The sequence below is a fragment of the Anguilla rostrata genome, chromosome 11, assembly GCF_018555375.3.
Source record: "Anguilla rostrata isolate EN2019 chromosome 11, ASM1855537v3, whole genome shotgun sequence".
Classification (NCBI taxonomy): domain Eukaryota; kingdom Metazoa; phylum Chordata; class Actinopteri; order Anguilliformes; family Anguillidae; genus Anguilla; species Anguilla rostrata.
In genome coordinates, this window is record NC_057943.1 from 13310624 (window position 1) to 13328545 (window position 17922).

The 17922-nt window shown below is 38.9% G+C and overlaps 2 protein-coding genes across 3 annotated transcripts; both read right to left on the reverse strand.

Moving 5' to 3' along the window:
• Positions 1-546: 546 nt before the first annotated feature.
• Positions 547-12433, reverse strand: slc17a9b (solute carrier family 17 member 9b). The gene is made up of 13 exons (XM_064298004.1): positions 11539-12433; positions 9903-10100; positions 9000-9139; positions 8076-8175; positions 7819-7949; positions 7392-7488; positions 6573-6669; positions 5778-5865; positions 5637-5671; positions 5292-5407; positions 4769-4824; positions 4133-4162; positions 547-3728 (listed from the first exon to the last, which is right to left on the reverse strand). The coding sequence occupies exons 1-13, from the start codon at positions 11667-11669 to the stop codon at positions 3553-3555; spliced, it is 1395 nt and encodes a 464-aa protein (XP_064154074.1). The 5' UTR covers positions 11670-12433; the 3' UTR covers positions 547-3552.
• A 163-nt stretch (positions 12434-12596) lies between these two features.
• On the reverse strand, positions 12597-17063 carry gid8b (GID complex subunit 8 homolog b (S. cerevisiae)). Of its 2 annotated transcripts, none has more exons than XM_064298002.1 (5): positions 16930-17063; positions 16064-16191; positions 15700-15896; positions 15239-15436; positions 12597-13580 (listed from the first exon to the last, which is right to left on the reverse strand). In XM_064298002.1, exons 2-5 carry the CDS (start codon positions 16179-16181, stop codon positions 13407-13409), a joined length of 687 nt encoding a protein of 228 aa, XP_064154072.1. In that variant the 5' UTR covers positions 16182-16191; positions 16930-17063; the 3' UTR covers positions 12597-13406. The 2 variants fall into 2 exon arrangements, with proteins under 2 accessions (XP_064154072.1, XP_064154073.1); XM_064298003.1 differs by lacking the exon at positions 16930-17063 and adding an exon at positions 16667-16819.
• Positions 17064-17922: the final 859 nt, after the last annotated feature.

The following is a 17922-nucleotide window of genomic DNA, read 5'->3' on the forward strand; positions in this document are numbered from 1 at the left end:
GTGGAAAGTTGAAAAGTGCAATCTCTTATACTCCCGAAAACTTCTGAGCTCATCTACAGGCCCTGTTAGCAAAGACATAGTGTAAGGAACGCGTCCTGATTCACCTAAACCAGCTTTACTACAATGACCGGGATCTCTTGCACTGTGCTGCCCCCATCTGACTATTTAATGGCAGTACAAAAAGGCAAAATCATATTAATTTTATTATACCCATTATCATAACTTTCCCATATTAATACATAACACAAATGACTTGTAATTGGATATACCGTACCCACATTACATAATTAAAATAATAATAATAATAATTGCAGAAGAAAATTGGATCAACATTTTCACACTAGTTTGTCATTACACTGAGTGTACTGTAGGAAGCTACCTAGGATAAATGTTGCTACCTGACAGTTACAGTACAGCAGTGTAAAATCCTACCCTTGTAACTAGCCATGAACTAGCTATACTACCCAAGACCTGCTAAAGCCAGAGTAAAAGAATAATGCTGATACTTTAGTTGCAATTTAAGTGGTCAAAAAGTTGGACACAACATTTCTTCATTTTTAAACCATTGATAAAATATATTTTTATTTAAATTTCAACAAAATATGCTTATAAATACAATTCATTTTCCAAAGCAAAAAAGAATACTGCATTACTTAAATATTTTAGAAATCTATTTGCTTTCTGTATTGTACATACATGTTTTTGTTGAAAAATAATGCCTTCTAAAATGTAATATGAGTTGGTGGTTTACAGTCCTTCATCTCTGGTTATTTGCTGTGCACAGTTAAGTTACACTTCTTTGAGAAGAAGTGTATCTCTGAATTCTTGCCGAATTCAATAAAACTGGAACTAAACTGGACCATTTACACACCCAAAAAAAGAAAAAAGTTGTAGCACTGGCTGTGTGGTAATGCAATGATATGTAGAAGTTATGCAAAATGTATTTAATGTATACTTGCACTCATAGGAGTGAGTCTAGACATACATACATTTTCAAAAAAGGATACATCACAATTTTTGTACATTTGTACGTTGATTGCTTCTTATATAAATGTGACCTATGCGAGAGTACAGTAATTTTGGAGATCAGTAACATTCACCACCAGTTCTAGGAACTGAAGGACTGTGTAACCGAGGGTCCACCAATATTTGTCATTTGACCTACAGTATAGCATAATGTCTGTGATGAGCTGTACCTTAAGATGCGTAAAACACAAGGACCTTAATTAAAGAGGGGTAGGCCAGATTATCATGTGCCCTTCTTTCTAGGAAGCTGCTCTCTGCTCCATGACATACTATACAGTGGATGGAGGTGTGCATCACACAGTTCAGTGGAGCATCTCGGAGAATCAAACTAGAGATTTACTCTCTCGTTCAGAACCCCCATATTTTCATTTTGTTTTGTTTGATATGAGAACCGCTGTTGTTTTTTATTTCATAGTCTAAACATTTCATTTCATCATGTACAGGCAATAGTGCAGCTCCTTCCTCTAGATGGTGCTAGGCCACATGGGTAATCTGGCTCATCCCTTTCAAAAGGGTCACTGAGAAACAGAAGACTGCTCCAGTACCTTTGCATATCCATACACTCAGTTTGCACAACATCTCTGCAGCTGTTCCTTAATGGCACAATTAATCTCAATGAAACTAATGACTTTACAAATGTCTTAAATTGTGCTAAACTGAATGCTACATGGTTTGTAAATTGACCAAAATAATAAAGCGAAAGAACATAGTTTTAGCAACAGATTTTAAGCAGAATGTGGAATGCACACAAGTTCAGTGTGTGACTGAACAAGAGTAGTACAAGCTAAATTAACTTGAGTGGGAAATCCTCTACACTCTTTGTGAGATTTAAATAAACGCGTGATTTTAAATAAATTCTCAGGATTGTTAAAATGATTCGTTTTTCTAAATCATAGGTCTAAAAATATAAATAATAACAATAATAAATGATGCAAAAGTAATAATATATTCATTTGGCAAAAGATGTAATGTCATATTCAATATTTGGTTTCACATAAAAGAACCCAACTGAGCCCCTTTGTAGGATAAAGCTAAATAACACTGTACATTCATACCAATGTTCAATCCAGAGCAGACTGCAGTCTTAGTCACAAACCCTGCTTAAACAGCCTGGAAGCTGGAAACAAAATAGTCTTGCACATTAGGATAAATTAAATGCTCAAAGGCTGTATTTGATATGCTTAGAAACTACGGCATCCCAAATGGACAAGTGCTTCGCTGCTTTTCAGGATCACAGCTGCTTCCAGCACAGATCAAGAATTCATTCTGAATTTGGGTCTATTATGACCCTTGCACACATTCAACTAAGGATTTAAATGATAAATGTCTGGTCTTGCAATTGTATGTCTACAATTCTGAACCCACAAGGAATACGTGCTGCTAAGAGCAAGGAAATCCGATGTGTGTCGCACATACACATTAGATTAACTAAACTAATCCAAGCTCAAGCTGCCCAAGCGTTTTTAAGGCCAGAAGGTGGCGGCCGTGCCAATGTTGGCAAACATAGACTCAGAAGAGTGTTTCCTGCCCTGGCAAATAGCTGCCTTCCACACTGAGGACGTAATGTCTCCAGACCAGCACAAGAGGCACATTCACTTCAGTTGGGCCACAACCTCTCCAGCTACTGCTCTCACACCATGTGACCAATTTCCATTAAGGGGTCACTTTCACAGTAAACATTTTAAACACCAACCAATCATCCAAAGGATGAGAGCAGACAAGGCTTATGTATTTGATTAAATAAAAACATGCAATTTGAGGAAAAAAAACAAAACAAAAAAACATTGCTATCAAGGTATCTGGCATACATCATGCATCTTTAACAAAAAAAGAAAAAGCTTTGGTCTTGTAACTACTTTTTAGACAACAGCAACACTGTATTCACTGAATTGGAGAAAAGGGGCATTCTGTGAGAACTGTGGTGAATCTCTGAAGAGCATGAGAAACTGAACTGAAACAGTGTTTGCTAAGGAGAGGATGGCAGGTGAATTCTACAGCAAGTCAGCATAAGTACAAGGCAATTAGTCATTTTTAATTAGATGCCACTCAAAGTTGGCCAGGTCTGGGGAAGCCACAGCCCCACCTGCAGAGACAGCCCTGCAGGTGTGAAATGAAGCGCATGCCTTGTTGCATCTCCACACAACAAGCAGCGCTCACCAGTGTAAACCCAAAGCTTTCAGAATAACAATCTCCATCAGAATAACAATCTCCTCCTCATACAGAGGCAAAAGCGCACACAAGCAGGAAAGTTCTACATTTTCCCCATCTCCCAACCATTAAAAAAACCGTATGAAAATAACTGCAGCAAAAGCTGCAAGCAGTACCAGCCCCCATCTTACTTTGCACATCTGAATAACCCACATAAACAAAATTAATGAGAAAAAAACAAAAGAATCATACGTAGTTGAGATGAAGTTGGTCGTGTGAAGGATACGTTCTCCACTTCCTCCCCCTTGGTTAACGGGTCAGAAGATGAGAAAGCTCACAGAACCTATGGATCCCACGGGCAATGTGCCCATCGTGTGCTCAGATGTGAATGTTGTGATGCTTGGACTTGACCTCAATGTCGACACGCCGGGCCTCAGCGAACAAGAGGAAGGTGCAGAGCCCCAGGAGGTTGACCACTGATATGAGGGCGAACACCGACGCCCAGGAGCCAGTCGCTTCAATCAAGTGTCCAGAGAAGTACACCATGATAACTCCTGCACAACACACGTATGCACAAGCACAGATCAGCAACACGGCGCGGTGCAAACTGCTTCGCTTACGCCCTGCAATGTAAACATGCAGGTCTCTCGTACGGTAATTTGATAAGAAAGTTCCGTTTTCATACTGCGTCAAACTGCACACAACTGCCAGATGGACGCTGCAATACTTACAGCTATAAAGAACAGTTTAACAATAAAGTACAGCTTTATTGCAGCATCTGGTTGATGAAACATAGGTCAACTCAAATTTAAAGATCTGCATGACAGAATGAAACACAGAAGTGATTGTATAGTCTCAAGCTTAAGATAAAGTTCATGATTTTTATTTAAAAAATTTTTTTTTACAGCTTCGTAAACAAGACTAACGAGCACTTAAACGAACATAACACACTTCTTACCTGTGAATGCTCCACATGTATTCATAACCCCTAAAAGGCAAAATAAAGAAATATTTAAATAGCACTGAAGCTCTAAAATATAACTCACAATTTCCCTCACCATAAGCAAGTTCTAAAGCTCCAGTGTGCAAACTTCAGACAAAAGACCTCATGAACTTATGCGCAACTACAAATGTTAACTGTATGTTAAATGTAGGAAATTTTAAATGCAAACTGTATTCAAATAGCTGTAGCGTTTAAGCCTTGTACACGTTATATTAATATACCCACATTTTAGTGGCAAGAATAAAATAAAACAAATATGGGCAGGACACTTGTGTACAGACAGGATATGATTATGGGCAGTTCCCATGACAATAGCCACTGACATCTGGCTGGGCTTAAAAATCCCTACAGCAGTGAGCAGTCGTCCCCCCCCCCCCCCCCCGTCACCAGCACCATTAATACGGAACCTGGTGTATGACTGCACTACTGTCAATGCCCTACAGTAGTCAGAAATTATCCATTGATATCATACATCGATAACAAACAGGAGAGTTAAACAATTGTCTGTTCATGAATACAAAAAGGATTCAAATATTGTTCACCCATCTTTCACCCAACATGTGTAAGCGCTCTAGAGTTGATGGCCCTTACCAAACAGAGCTCCAGCACAAGATGGGGCCAGGTCCTGGACATTCACAGAAACCCCGCTAGTAGGGAAGACCACAGGGGAATCAGTATGGGAATGTTAGCATCCAATTAAAACGGAGATCACGCTACATTAGGGCTCTTCAATTATTTTTCCTTTAGGGCCTCAGATTTGAAACATCAGATATGCCCTCGATACAACATGAAAACCACATGTAACCTTTCAAGCAACAGCTAGTGATCGTAAAGCCTTTTCAATATTTAAAACACAAACCATATCTACCCTCTCCAAAAGAGTCATTTCAGAAAATCCTGAAAACCATCTTTCATTGACACATCAGAAAAAGTAAGTTTGTAAGGCATGTTTTCCACGAGTGAATACATCTATGCTGTACGGAGGCCTACGCTGTAGGTAGAAGACGTGTAGTTAGAACTGCTCAAGGACTGCTCTGAAAATGAATCCTTTCTATTCATTCCTCTGGAACTACAGCAGAGCAGCACTGGTGAACAGAGAGAAGAGTGCAGGTACCTGTGGCTGAAGGTGGAGAGGCCCATGGTCGCTGACACAAAGGCCACAGCCATGGGGAAGGTGGTGGTGCCACACAAGGACAGGGTGAAGATACTAGACACACCCATTGAGAAGAACTGGGCGGGATGAGAACACAAAGACAGAGAACTGATTCATGGCCAGACTCTAAGGGGTCGTCATGTTCCTGAACTGACCGAATGAGTGTGGATGAGAGAGGATGACTCCATAACGCTGCTAATGCCCTGTTGTCATCTGAAACACCATAGTGACCTAGCATTCAAAGACATGCAAGCCCTTCTGGATAGGCAGTCCTGTTGACTAAAACACCAGTGGCCCTGCACTTACCTGCATCAGCTTCCTGACTGAGGCTGTGTCAAACCCTGGAAAGGAGAGGGTTAATGTGTGAGCCATGCCGTTCAGACAAAACAACACACTCAACGATTCACTGTTAATGAGCTACGCTGGAAAGTGGGTGAACTCCCTTGCCTTGGCCGATGAGGTGATCCGAGAGACAGCCGCTGAAGAGGGAGGAGGGGATGGCAACGAACCAGGGGATGACGTTGAACACCCAGCCCTGTGGGACAACCCCACACAGATCAGAGTGAAAGAGTAAAAGAGTTTTTAAAAAATATAACCACTGCAATGTGTTCAATGTTCCCTGCATTCACTGGAGATTAAATTGACAGTAATTCCAACTATCTTCATACCTGAGGCCACAGTCAATTAGCCACAAATGAGCACAGTGAATCAGCACACAGTCAATTCAGGCTAAAGTCATCTGCTTTCTGTTACCCATCTTCTAAGGCATCTTATTCCTTCTTCATGTAATTCAATTTGTGCAGCCAGTAGCTGTAATGGCCTCGATAGGCCACGTCTGTGAGTGATCTGGCCCACTGCAGAGCAGGGTGTAGAAGGACAGGACCCTCTACACACTATACAGTAATTGTGGCGTCCTCTGCTGGCAGTTATGTGGCTGACACTAGTGCTTTCTGCAAAGTTCAACAAATTCTCCATACAACTGCAAAATTTATTTTCTGTCTTTGCTTCCAAATATGAATAGTTTACAATCTACTACACCGTAATTTTAACTAAAAGCTTCAACTAAAAGCTGTTTCTTTGAGGAGAGTTCATAAACTTGAAAAGGAGACCTTTCCTACTACATTTCCTATTAATGCCCCATTACATTTAGAATCCAGTGACATCTTTGTATGAAGCTACTCCTGTCAGACCTCTAACTGCAAAATCACAGCTTAAGGTTTTTAGCAAGTGATTGAATGTTACCTTGGCATCAGGAAATGTATCTTTGAAGTAAGTTGGCAGCCATGACAACAGAGTGAAAAAGGTACTGGCTGTGCAAAGGTGGGTAATGATCACAGCACTGGTTAAAAAAAAAAAAAAAAAAAAAAAGAGAATGAGGAGGCAGGCCTTTGACCATGACAGCATAAATAAAACACAAACTGCTGATGGTGTGCCGAGGGCTGGCTCCTGCCCAAGGACATCCAAAACACCAAAGTTCCCTCCTACAGCAAACAAAGATCATTATACTGAACTTGATTCATTACCACTCAACTGAATTCACCACTAAAAATTGCATTGCGAATTGCAAAATTGCATCTCGCAGTTGAATACAGCACTTGAGCTGGTAAAGTAAATCTGATTCTGTTCAGCAGACATTTCAGATTATGGTGTTCTCCCAATGGCAGGAGAACCCTGCAACTCATTTAATGTGTTTCTGGCCTTGTGTAAATATTGAAATGCATGGAAGATTATGAAAAGTCAATTTCAGTATAAAAGAAAAATAAAACTACAGATAACTCCAGTCCTCAAGGGTGAAAATTGAATGGTTTCATTTTCAATTTCACATAAATAATGCACTAACTGAGGGTGGGCCACCATTCACCTCTGAGGTAGAATTATACTCAAAAGTCATCATCCTGTTCTGTTGCCAGTGTAACTGCACAATATACATGTCATTATACCACCTATTCATTAAACTCAGAAAATCTTTCCATTACGCAAACTCATTCACTACCTCACTCACTCGCACAAACACACAGACACACGCACACACAGAGCACACTGTCTTTGCTCTTATCTTACCACACAGCTGGTTGCTTGAACAAGCGTAGCCAGTGTCTCTTCGACAGCTTCGACTGTGCGCCAGCACTACCTAATGACTCTAATGTGATGATAGGACCTGGAGATTCAAGCACAACAAACACGGAGCCTTTAAAACAAAATTATTTGTATTTTTTTTTTCGTATTTCAAATGAGTTATGTAAGAAGTGAGAAAAGAACCACATAAAACACTGATGCTATAACATATGCTGATTCATTGGTATAATCTCTTGGGCCTCCAATTGTATAAAAATATTATAAAAAAGCATTATGGGATGAAGAAACAAAAATGTTTCAGTACTGGACACTCTTAATTATATGCATTAATTTAAACAGTAATTTGGGAAAGGAGGATTAAGAAGTCAACAGTCGTAAAGAAAATTCAACAGTCGTAAAAGCACAAGCCTACCTTCTCCTTTTAATAGATACTTCCACATGCAGTAGGCCCAAAGCACAGACAGCAGACCTGACACGTAAAAGACACTCTCCCACCCATAGAGATCCAGCATCAGGGAGCCTACACCCCCAATCACCAAGGTTCTGAGAGCAAAAACAGAAAATAAGCATTTCACTGTATTTTACTTTTTATTTTTGTTTTGGACTGACATTTGAACGAATGTATATTATCAAACAGTTGGTCTGTAACAGTCAGCCGGACCAACTCACCCCAGGTAAGAGCCACTTCCTACTGTGCTCATCAGAAATCCTCTTTCACTCTCAATAACCTTCTGCGAGCAAAGACTGGCCAGTGAAGGGTAGTGAACACCTGAGACAAAAGCAAAAAGCTCAATATTATTGATACTCCTCCAAACTTACATTTGAAATTCTGCATGGTGTACATTAGATTCGTAGATCCAGGAATGCAAAACCAGTTAGGCTAGTTTCCCTAACTGTCACTGTAGATCTAATTTTGTTCAAGGCCTGAGGGGTATTTCACACAGCAGGATTACTGAGATAGTTGGACAACTGCACTGCATGAAACGCAGAACAGCTCTTTTTTACTTCAGTCCATGTTCAAAATTTTGGAGGGTTCCGGGTTTTACTCCGGGTGGAGTTATCCAGATTACTCCAGTAAACCTGCTTTGCAAAATATCCCCCTGTCTGACATAATCCTTTCAGTGTAGAGCTGGAACTACAGGCTAGAGCAAGCTGGAACAAAACCAGGCTCACTGGTTAAAAAGCCATCCAATGCTATCGCATCAGGTTTTCTCCAAACAAACTAAAAAGTATATGCTACTTCTATCCTTCCAACTTTATGCACTGTGATGAAGGACACCACTGTGCACCACTATCGACTCCATGTTCATCTCAATGTACAGTGTTGACGGAACCAACAAAGATATATAGTAAACTCTACATATAACTTATCTTTGAGAAGGCCAAAACCAAAAACATAAGCTCAACTGACAGGGATCAACTTGACAAAAAGACAGCAGAAAACCAGATAATGTGTCAGCCTAATTGCACCTGTTCATTTAAAATCTACAATTGAATGGCTACTCATACCTCCCCTTGACATCTGACTGAGTACCCACAGCTCCCCTCTCCTCTATACCTGTAGCCCCTGTGCCCTGCTGGCTGCCATCTCACCTTGCAGTAGTCCCACAAGGAACCTGGCCAGCGTCATGGAAACTATGGGCTGGGAGCAGAGGTGAGCCAGAATGGGGGTAAAGGCTGTCATAGCACCCCAGGCAGCGGCAGAGAGGAGGAGGACCTTCTCTCCACCCACCCTGGAACAGGTCAGGAAACCTTTATTCAGCCATTTCAAAACCTCACAGTTCAATGGTAAGAAATAAAGCAACGCCTACGCTTCAGACTGCAGTGTTTCATTCCATTGGGGACTGTACAAAATCCCAGGCATCCTAACTTTTGTTACTTATTTTTTCTCTGTAAAATAGTCTAGAAAACAGAATTGCGACTGAGTTACATATGGCCAGAAAAAAAAAAAAAAAAAAAAAATATTGACATCATAGGATTTCTTCTGAGATCGCATTCTCTTATAACTGGATACAGAAGCACATTTAATCCTTTCTGCAATCAAGGACATTCGTTTCCATTTAATTTCTTGTAGTTTGTAAAAAAACAAATGTACCACTTTACCCCCAGTTATACACTTTTAACACTGCTGATGACAGGACAAGAAAATTTCTATTGTGAAACATGACACAACCAGAGCAGATCATACTGCATATGCCAGGTGCAGTCATACCTCTTTAAAGCCAATAAAAAAATGATAGGGGCACATTTTGGAAGCACAACCCTATGCAGGGTTTATTTAGTGTTATATAGCCTAAACAATAAATAGTAATTATAACGGCATACTCTTGCAGAAACATCCACGTGTCCTGGAATGCTTAGTCACGTATAAACCGCAACACACAACAAAAATACACTTTTTGCTGAACCTGAGAAGATTTCGATGAGAAGGTTAGGTTCCACACTCTTGAGGGAAGAGCTTAACAGAGGATGGAAGAGTGAGTCTTTTAGCCTCACCTGTCACTGACATAGCCCCCAAGGACCTGGGTAAAGCAGTAGCCCCAGAAGAAGCTGCCCAGCACCATGCCCGACTCGCTCTTGCTCCATTTGAACTGGTCCGCCATGTTGACAGCGCAGATCGGCATGGCGACCCGAGCACAGTACAGCAGGCAGGTCCCGAACAAGAGAACCACCGTCCATATCCGCGCTGCTGGTCTAGAAAAAGAGAGTACAATATGTCAGTACTCTGAGCTCCACAAAGCAGAAAATGCAAGCAGCCTGGTTAAAATCCTCATCAATATGAAACACATGGGATATTATACAAGCCGCAATACTGGGATGTTCAATTAAAGTTCACCAAGGGTGAAAAATCAAATCAGTCAGTCAGCAAACAGTGAATGGTCATTACAAGGCTTTTATACTAATTCCTTGGCAAATCAAGCTTTCCCCTAGACTTGATTTTTTAAGAAGACACATATAGTAAAGAAAATATACAATAGCTGACCCATGGTTTATTCATAAAGCAATTCATACATAATCGTAATTAATACTACGAAGACATCTTAATTATTAAGACTTGTAAAATCCCTCTTACACAGGTAATACAGATTTTGCAGTAATACAAGTGATGCTCAAGTTCAGTAGGCCTTTTTTGTGGGTTTATGGATGATTTGTATGTATTAATGTGTGCAGAATTGCGTAACAGGCTTCATGTGATGGTCATTACAACAATTGCATAACTTCATCAACTTTCAGAATTAGATATTTCAATTATGTTCACGTCAGCAAACGTCACTTCATAGCTACCTGTCCTTAAAAAATAAATCCTTCGGACACACGTAACGTTACATAGCTGCACATTTACTGATTTAGATCAACTGGCAGAAGTGCTAGTTGTTATCGTTCCTCAAATATTCATTCAATTCCTGTAGTTGGGTACGGGAAATACAAGCAAATTACCTAAATCATATATGCTATAATATTACAGGAGTTGGTAGGTAGCAAGTTGGTAGGAGATTTCCTAGTCTATAGGTACGTTTAAAAACGTGTTGGCGTTACTGTACCTACCAGTATAACGCGATATCCATTTTTATTTGTGGATCACAGCTACAGTAGAAAACTCTGGTCACAGAGTTGAGTGCTAAAGAGTACTCAACTAGCAAACGTCAGCCAATATAGGCTGAATAACTATTTCCTTCTACGAATAATCGTTGTGATTATTTTTTAGCTAGTTGTGTGGTTAAATGGTAAAGCCATGTTATCTCATATGGAAAATATTAGCAAGTACATATGGTTTGACAATATTTATTATAATGAAATTTAACGAAGAAACGTTATTGCCTAGCGAATATAACCTCTAGAATAGGCTTTATGTTTAACGTGGCAACGAATGATGTAAGCTAGATGCTGACCGTCTCCCTGTATAAAATAAAATAAAAAGAGACTTGCTACCGAGCTGTTATTCAGCAACTTACCCTAATTACCATCAAAGTTGGGGTGGCTAGCTGCGCGTAGGAGCCAAGTGCTGTAGATATAATCGCTTTGCATCCTGATAACACTAACCATCAGAGCATTATTGTGTTATACAAGAAAAAGGCATTGAATTAACGATAGCTAGCTAGCTAGCTAGCTAACGTAATTAACTTGTGCTTACCTCGACCAGTTCGAATTGGATTCTCCCCACTTCTTCTGAGATCCAAGTGCACCAAAATTGTCTGGGGGGTTATCTTTGAGATTTGCCAAATCCAGATTGGAGTTCTTTCCATGTTTTTGTAAAATTGCCATTCAATGAGAAGTGCTTCTGTTTGCGATCAGTTAACCCTTCAGGCTAAAATTCAGCAGTTCGAGGACGTCTTGTGGATGATATTGATGATTTGTTCTCTAGGCCATACAGTATCATATCTTTTCAGCTAAATGGCTAACGTTAGCTAGCTACACCTTCTGCGGTTCAGGTAAAGCAAGCATGGGCGTATAGCCTATACTACAAACAGTCAACTTCAAGCCTGTATTTTCCTGGTACTGGGAGTGTTGATCCACGTGTCAGTTTTTTTCAGCCACGCAGTTCTTCCTGCCAACGTTAGGTTAAATCAGGAAGTCAAATAATTTAGCCGCTTCAAAAACACGAGCGAGACAGAAAAGGTAGGTCTTACACCACCTTGTATTGCCCTATGAAAGATGAAAAATTCATTCACCATGTCTGTGCAAGGTAATTACTGTCCTGGCAAAATATTCGCTACTGATTCTGCTACATTAGCGTCAAAAACTAACGTCAAGATGTAGACTATTGTCAAGAGAACGAATACCGTTAAACAAATGATGTATCCATAACCTTCGGAATCCTTCGTCTATAAAGGATGCACAATATCTTTCCTTTAATCGCAACAAGCTTGCAACGTCGGTCAGACTCAAAACCTGCTTCTCTTCTGTCCTTCCACTGCAGAGGAATGCCATTAATGCTTGCGATTAGTCCGAAGTGTCTGGTTCCATGCTTACCTAGAGGTTACCTGCTTGAAATATATGCGGAGGCACCCTGTGGCACAAAAGTCTGCAGTCATGTCTGTAGCCAACAATAATGTATAATAAATAAATAAATCTCAGTCCTCGTGATAACTTTAAATAAAATTTGCCTACTTCTGTATTCCGTGGATACACGTCTAATTAAAAGTAGCATGACAGTTCTAACAAATTGCTTTAAATAATCTCCACACATACTTTTTTTGTCAAAAGTACCCTTTATTTCATACCTGTAAATCTGCCAGGAAAAAAAAAACCTTAATTACTGTAGCTGTTTGTCTTTACATTCTCAGCAATCACATTGTCTATAGACTTTATATTTGAAAGTTAATAAACGGCTGTATAAAACAATTTAAAAACAAATATTGCAAAGCACTGACAACTTATGAACATTCACAGGGTATAAGCAGTTCCACTGTACCCCTCATAACAAATATTACAAAAAGATTAATTCTGCATGCTTTTGTTCAGCAAAAAGCTAACTTGATTATGTGAGGTCAAAGTTGAACAAATGGCATAATTTTGCCCTCCCCACCATGCTTTTTTGACCAATGTGAGAGACTAAAGCTACTGCCATTCACATCACATGACACATTGATCCTACAGAGGCAGAATAATGAAAGCATAACTAATGTAGTACCCCTAACCACAGGGTCTAATTTAAGCTTAAAATACTCCATAGTGTTTTTGCATATTTTCATCCTTACCCTTTTCCAGCCGACATGAAATTGGTGGCAAAATTACACTGCGAAACAATTATAATACAAAAAGTGAAGTTACTATTGAGTCATCTATAAATATAATAAACAGTAGTTTTAATTAGTAAAACCTCCTGTCTTCACTTAAAAATTCAACCATAGGCCTACAATTTTACACAACAAAGGAATTAAAATCTCTCTTAAGCAACAAAACATATGTATGTATATGGTTCAGTCCCCGACTGATTATAAATAGGAAGAAAGGTGTCCTTATGGTTGTCCCCACAGTGCACTTGTACCAGTCTTCAGATCATTTAGGATCCTCAATCGTTCCCTTGCTGAGGTCAGTCATTTTAGGGTACTTGACTTTCTTCTGGTCAAGTTCATTTTGAGCCCACAGTAGCAGTTTAAGCAGTTTTGCAAGTTTCGGCGTAGACTCTCTGTTTTCATAATCTAGCACAGCCTGGTTCACCTCACTCCAAACCTAGAGGAAAGAAAATAAATCAAGTATGTGCATAATAGTACATACCATCACCAGTAAGGTAAGACTGAAGCTGTAGATCATGACCAGATGTCTGAGTCTGTGGAAATATGCAACTAGGGGGGGTTATATCCTAAGCATGATATATGTTTAAAGAACCAAACAACTTCTGGTAGTTCATACTTGTCATGACATGCCACGTACTTACCATAAAGATAAAAAGTAGTACATTTTAATACTTTTTAAAGGTCTCAAGAAAAATACATTACAATTAGAAATTCACAAGGTTATTCATTTCAGTGGTGATCATCTTTCCAGCAATGTTTATGAAAATTCAATAAATTTGTTAATCCCAATAGTGCCTGGTATATTTCTCAAAAGCCACAAGTTAATGTGAGCTAGAAGTAAGAAAACTAAATATGTACGTAAAAACAAGGCTACAGTTAAACTCTTTGTAGAGCATGGCAATTTGCCTTTGAACAAGGTGCTCAAAAAATTTATTAAACTTTCTCCAATTAATAACTGTATAAACGTACATGTGTTCAGAGTAACCTGTGTCAGGCCCAACTGTGTTTGTTAAGCAATACAAACGTACACTATACTTTACATTCACTGTGCACAAGACATGCATACACAGGAATAAATTACGCAAAATTTATTACAAATGCAGTCATAGAACATCCCAAAATCTGTTTGAGATTTTTACACAACACTTCACAACCTTTGTGTTGTCTAACATTTAATTGATGCAAGTCTTTATTTGGAACAATTTGTCTGACATCCCTACCCATGTAAAATACTTCTAAATGTGAATGAACACACTGCATTCTTAAGCCAAACAAGTTTGGTGTAATATCCATCAATAGGTGGCGCAATAGCAAACACATGGTCACAACTCCTAAACCAGCTGGCCAAATAAGTTGATATTTTATATGCTTCATGTTGGTCAAAGGTCCTATACAAGTCTACATAAACAAGTTGATTGCTTAAACAAGATGGCCACCTTCAGGCAATGAATTATCAGCATGTCTATTATTTCCATATTGATTATGGAACCTTAAAATTTTGATAATTCACAGACAGATCACTCTATTCAAGAAGATCTAAAATCCCAGCATAATAAAAGTTTCTGTGTTAAAGTACATGGCCGCAGTAAGCAAATGAATTTTATAGGTGTGGCCTCTTGATAAAATGAGTTCTAACTTGTGAAGGAACTACCCAATGAATGCAATACTTAATAAATGGCATCGACTGGCCATTAGGCATAAGTCTGCAAAGTTTGGTGTAATTCCATCAATAGTATGCGCTATAACAAACAAATGATAATAACTTCTAAAGTCTACAAGGAACATGCTCAAAAAATATGGCCACCATAAGCCAATCAAATTTCAGCCATATGCTGCTTGGACCACATGATTGCCATTCCTGATTTCATTTTGACTTTGCTGTTTCCTAACACTTTTAAAAAATGCCTCAGGTACTTGGTTAAATACCCACTAGGAAATAATCACATAACCCTAAAGGACTTATACCCTCATATTAAATAACTTTTTAAAACAAAAACTTTTCAGTACTTATATTCCTGTATTAAGTGCACAGTATTAGACTTAACCAAATTGTGTCACTCCCCCAGCCTTTGTTCCATGCTTGTTTTCTATCACCTTCTGTCTCTGCATCATGTTGAGCAGGTCTCCAAAGGGCGATTCCTCAGGGTTGTCGAAGGCCAGCAGTGCTAGCGTGCGCTCCATTTCTGTCAGGCATTCTCGGCTCTCCTCCCCCTGCTCCGCCAGCTGCGTCTGCGCAAACTCAAGCGCTGCTTCTGTCTCCCGCAGTCGGATCAGCTCGATCAGGTGCTGCTGCTGCAGGGTGGAGGGAAAAGAGGAAGAGTGTGGGGGGAGAGGAGGAGGGGAACATGGATGCCAGTGAGAAATAAAGAAGGGAATGAGGAAAGAGGTAAACAGCAATGGTGGAAGAATGGGAAGTGGAGGAGGTATGGAAAGAAATTTCAAAAAGGACAAAATAAAGAATACACTTCTTGATTAAGGTGCAGTGTGTGTGCCATTTTGTTTTTCAAAAGCCATTTTTAGGGAGTCATTAAGGAGCCAGAGCTACCAGCCTTCACCTGCAGATGGAAGTAAAGATAACGATTTGTATCCAGCAGTTCTGGGTGGAGGCTGTTGATTAGGGCAATGGCCTCCTGAATCTGCCCTTTAAGAATCATCTCCCGGATCTTTATTCTCTCGTCCAGTGAGTCAAGGTCCACACTGGGTTCAATTCCCGATTCCATTCTGAATTTTTCTGCAGCTTCTTTAAAACCTTCTGAAAATGTAAAACACACAGCAAACTTGAGGCTTCTCGGGTTAGACTGTTTAGTAAAAAAAAAAAAAAAAACAATAATAATATATATATAATAATAATAATTATTATTATTTAAAAAACACAAAGAAGTCCATGTTCATTTGTAATTCTGAAAAATATTTAGCTACCTGTCACCAGATAATTCATGATGAGTCGGTTCATGTCAGCTCTCTGTATATGCACATTATTGAGCTTGTCCATCCACTCATCTTTCGTGATGTCCTCCGGCTTTTCGGCATAACTCATAATGAATAGTCTGCGAAGAAATTGGATAAAACATCGGTCGTGTTTTTCTAGTAGCAGTTACCGAACATCTAACTACGCATGCCAACTCTGGCAGGTCAATATAGCTATAGCTAGTTTGTTGTCAACCCGTATGGGAAGGCAAGATGGCTAACATCATCAGCCAATGAGATACATCGTCAAGTACTGTGTGGACGTCCGCCTGCCTAGTTAATAGACAACGTTGTCATTCACCAATTTGCTGGCTTCAAACGTAACTTTGATCACCTTTGGTTGACTTTACCTGGAACTAGCTAGTTAGCGGTTTGCCTGCCAAGCTAATTCCAGGTAGAAATTAAGTAAGGGTTAGCAAGTTACGTTAAAGCCAGTTAATTTACTTGGTGTTTCGCTAGTTACAACAAACTTTACTTAATGGTTCGTTGCATATAGCTAGCTAAATACAATTTAACGGCGAATGAAATTCAATAGCATAGATAAACGTTACATACCTCACTGAAGCGTTTCACATGATCAACCAAAACATTGCAACCTGATCATACAACATTAGCTAGCTCACGTTAGCTGACTGGCTGCAGGCTGCTGCTACATTTGCTAGCTAGCAACCCATAACAACAAAGATAGCAAGCCACCTAGTTATACCTGGATACATTTGATGACAACAGCTAGATTTAAAATATAAGTGTGTTAAGCATATGGGAATATTTCTCTTAATTAACGTTTTTAATCAACTATACAATTACAAAAGAGATACCTGAAAATACTTGGTCTTCTACAGCATCTATCAGTACAGGGCCGCAATAGGGACAATCTCGCGAGACCCTTCTTTCTGAACTAAACGACATTTCACTGGAGTTTCAAGATGATTGGCTAGGAAATGACGCGATATGACCAATGCTTTTTATGTTACTTTCCTCGGCAGTACTATGATTGAGATGTACAGTATACAGTATTAAAACTACAGAATTGTATGTGAGATAAACGCGTGTTTTCGTGTGTTTATTTTTAATTTTTTAAATGTACAACTACTGTCTAATTCAATAATACTTTTGGAGAAAGAAAATGACTGAATTTAGCTTGTTTGACTGGCAGATGCTATTATCCAAGACGACTTAAGATAGTTCACTTTAAGTTTTGTTATGTATATATTAATTCAGTTTCCGTGTACATTCGGCCCAGACAGTTTTTAGGAAAATGAAGGATTTCTTTTAATACAGGATTCATGTTTATAGTTGTGACGAAAGGTTTTATGTCTATAATTGTGAACACATATTATTATTATTATTATATTATTTATTATTATTATTATTATTATTATTATTATTTTAGTTGTTGTTGTTAATGTTATTATTATTATAAACAGTAAAATTATTGTTACTGTTAATTATAATAATAATAATAATAATAATAATAATAATAATAATACGACCCAATAATAATCAAAACCTTAAAACTAAAACTGAAATAATATGGGGCGGGGGGGGGGGGGGAGAGAGACTGTCCATTTTGCTTGCATCATCCAAATTTATATAAACTGAAAGAACTACAACACTAAATTGTTTGTCTGATATGTGGCATCAGTTTACAAGTACTAAAATTTGTGGTTTTCACATTTTGTCCCCGGAGCTCAGTGTTATGACACTTTTAAATATCCATCTTATCTCAAATAACCATGTAAATTCATTTAATTAATCATTTAATAAGTAATTAAGTAATGTTGAAATTCTTGTAAATCAACATTTATTGA

Excerpts from the sequence above, each read along its gene's own strand:
- gid8b (XM_064298002.1), bottom strand. The coding sequence starts at position 16,181 with ATGAGTTATGCCGAAAAGCCGGAGGACATCACGAAAGATGAGTGGATG. Across the intron at positions 15,437-15,699 it reads ATCTTTACTTCCATCTGCAG|CAGCAGCACCTGATCGAGCT; the intron begins GTGAAGGCTGGT and ends TCCACCCTGCAG. Across the intron at positions 13,581-15,238 it reads ACATGATGCAGAGACAGAAG|GTTTGGAGTGAGGTGAACCA; the intron begins GTGATAGAAAAC and ends TCTTTCCTCTAG.
- slc17a9b (XM_064298004.1), bottom strand. The coding sequence starts at position 11,669 with ATGGCAATTTTACAAAAACATGGAAAGAACTCCAATCTGGATTTGGCA. Across the intron at positions 4,825-5,291 it reads CTCTCCACCTTCAGCCACAG|CGGGGTTTCTGTGAATGTCC; the intron begins GTACCTGCACTC and ends CTTCCCTACTAG. Across the intron at positions 3,729-4,132 it reads TACATGTGGAGCATTCACAG|GAGTTATCATGGTGTACTTC; the intron begins GTAAGAAGTGTG and ends TGTGTTGTGCAG.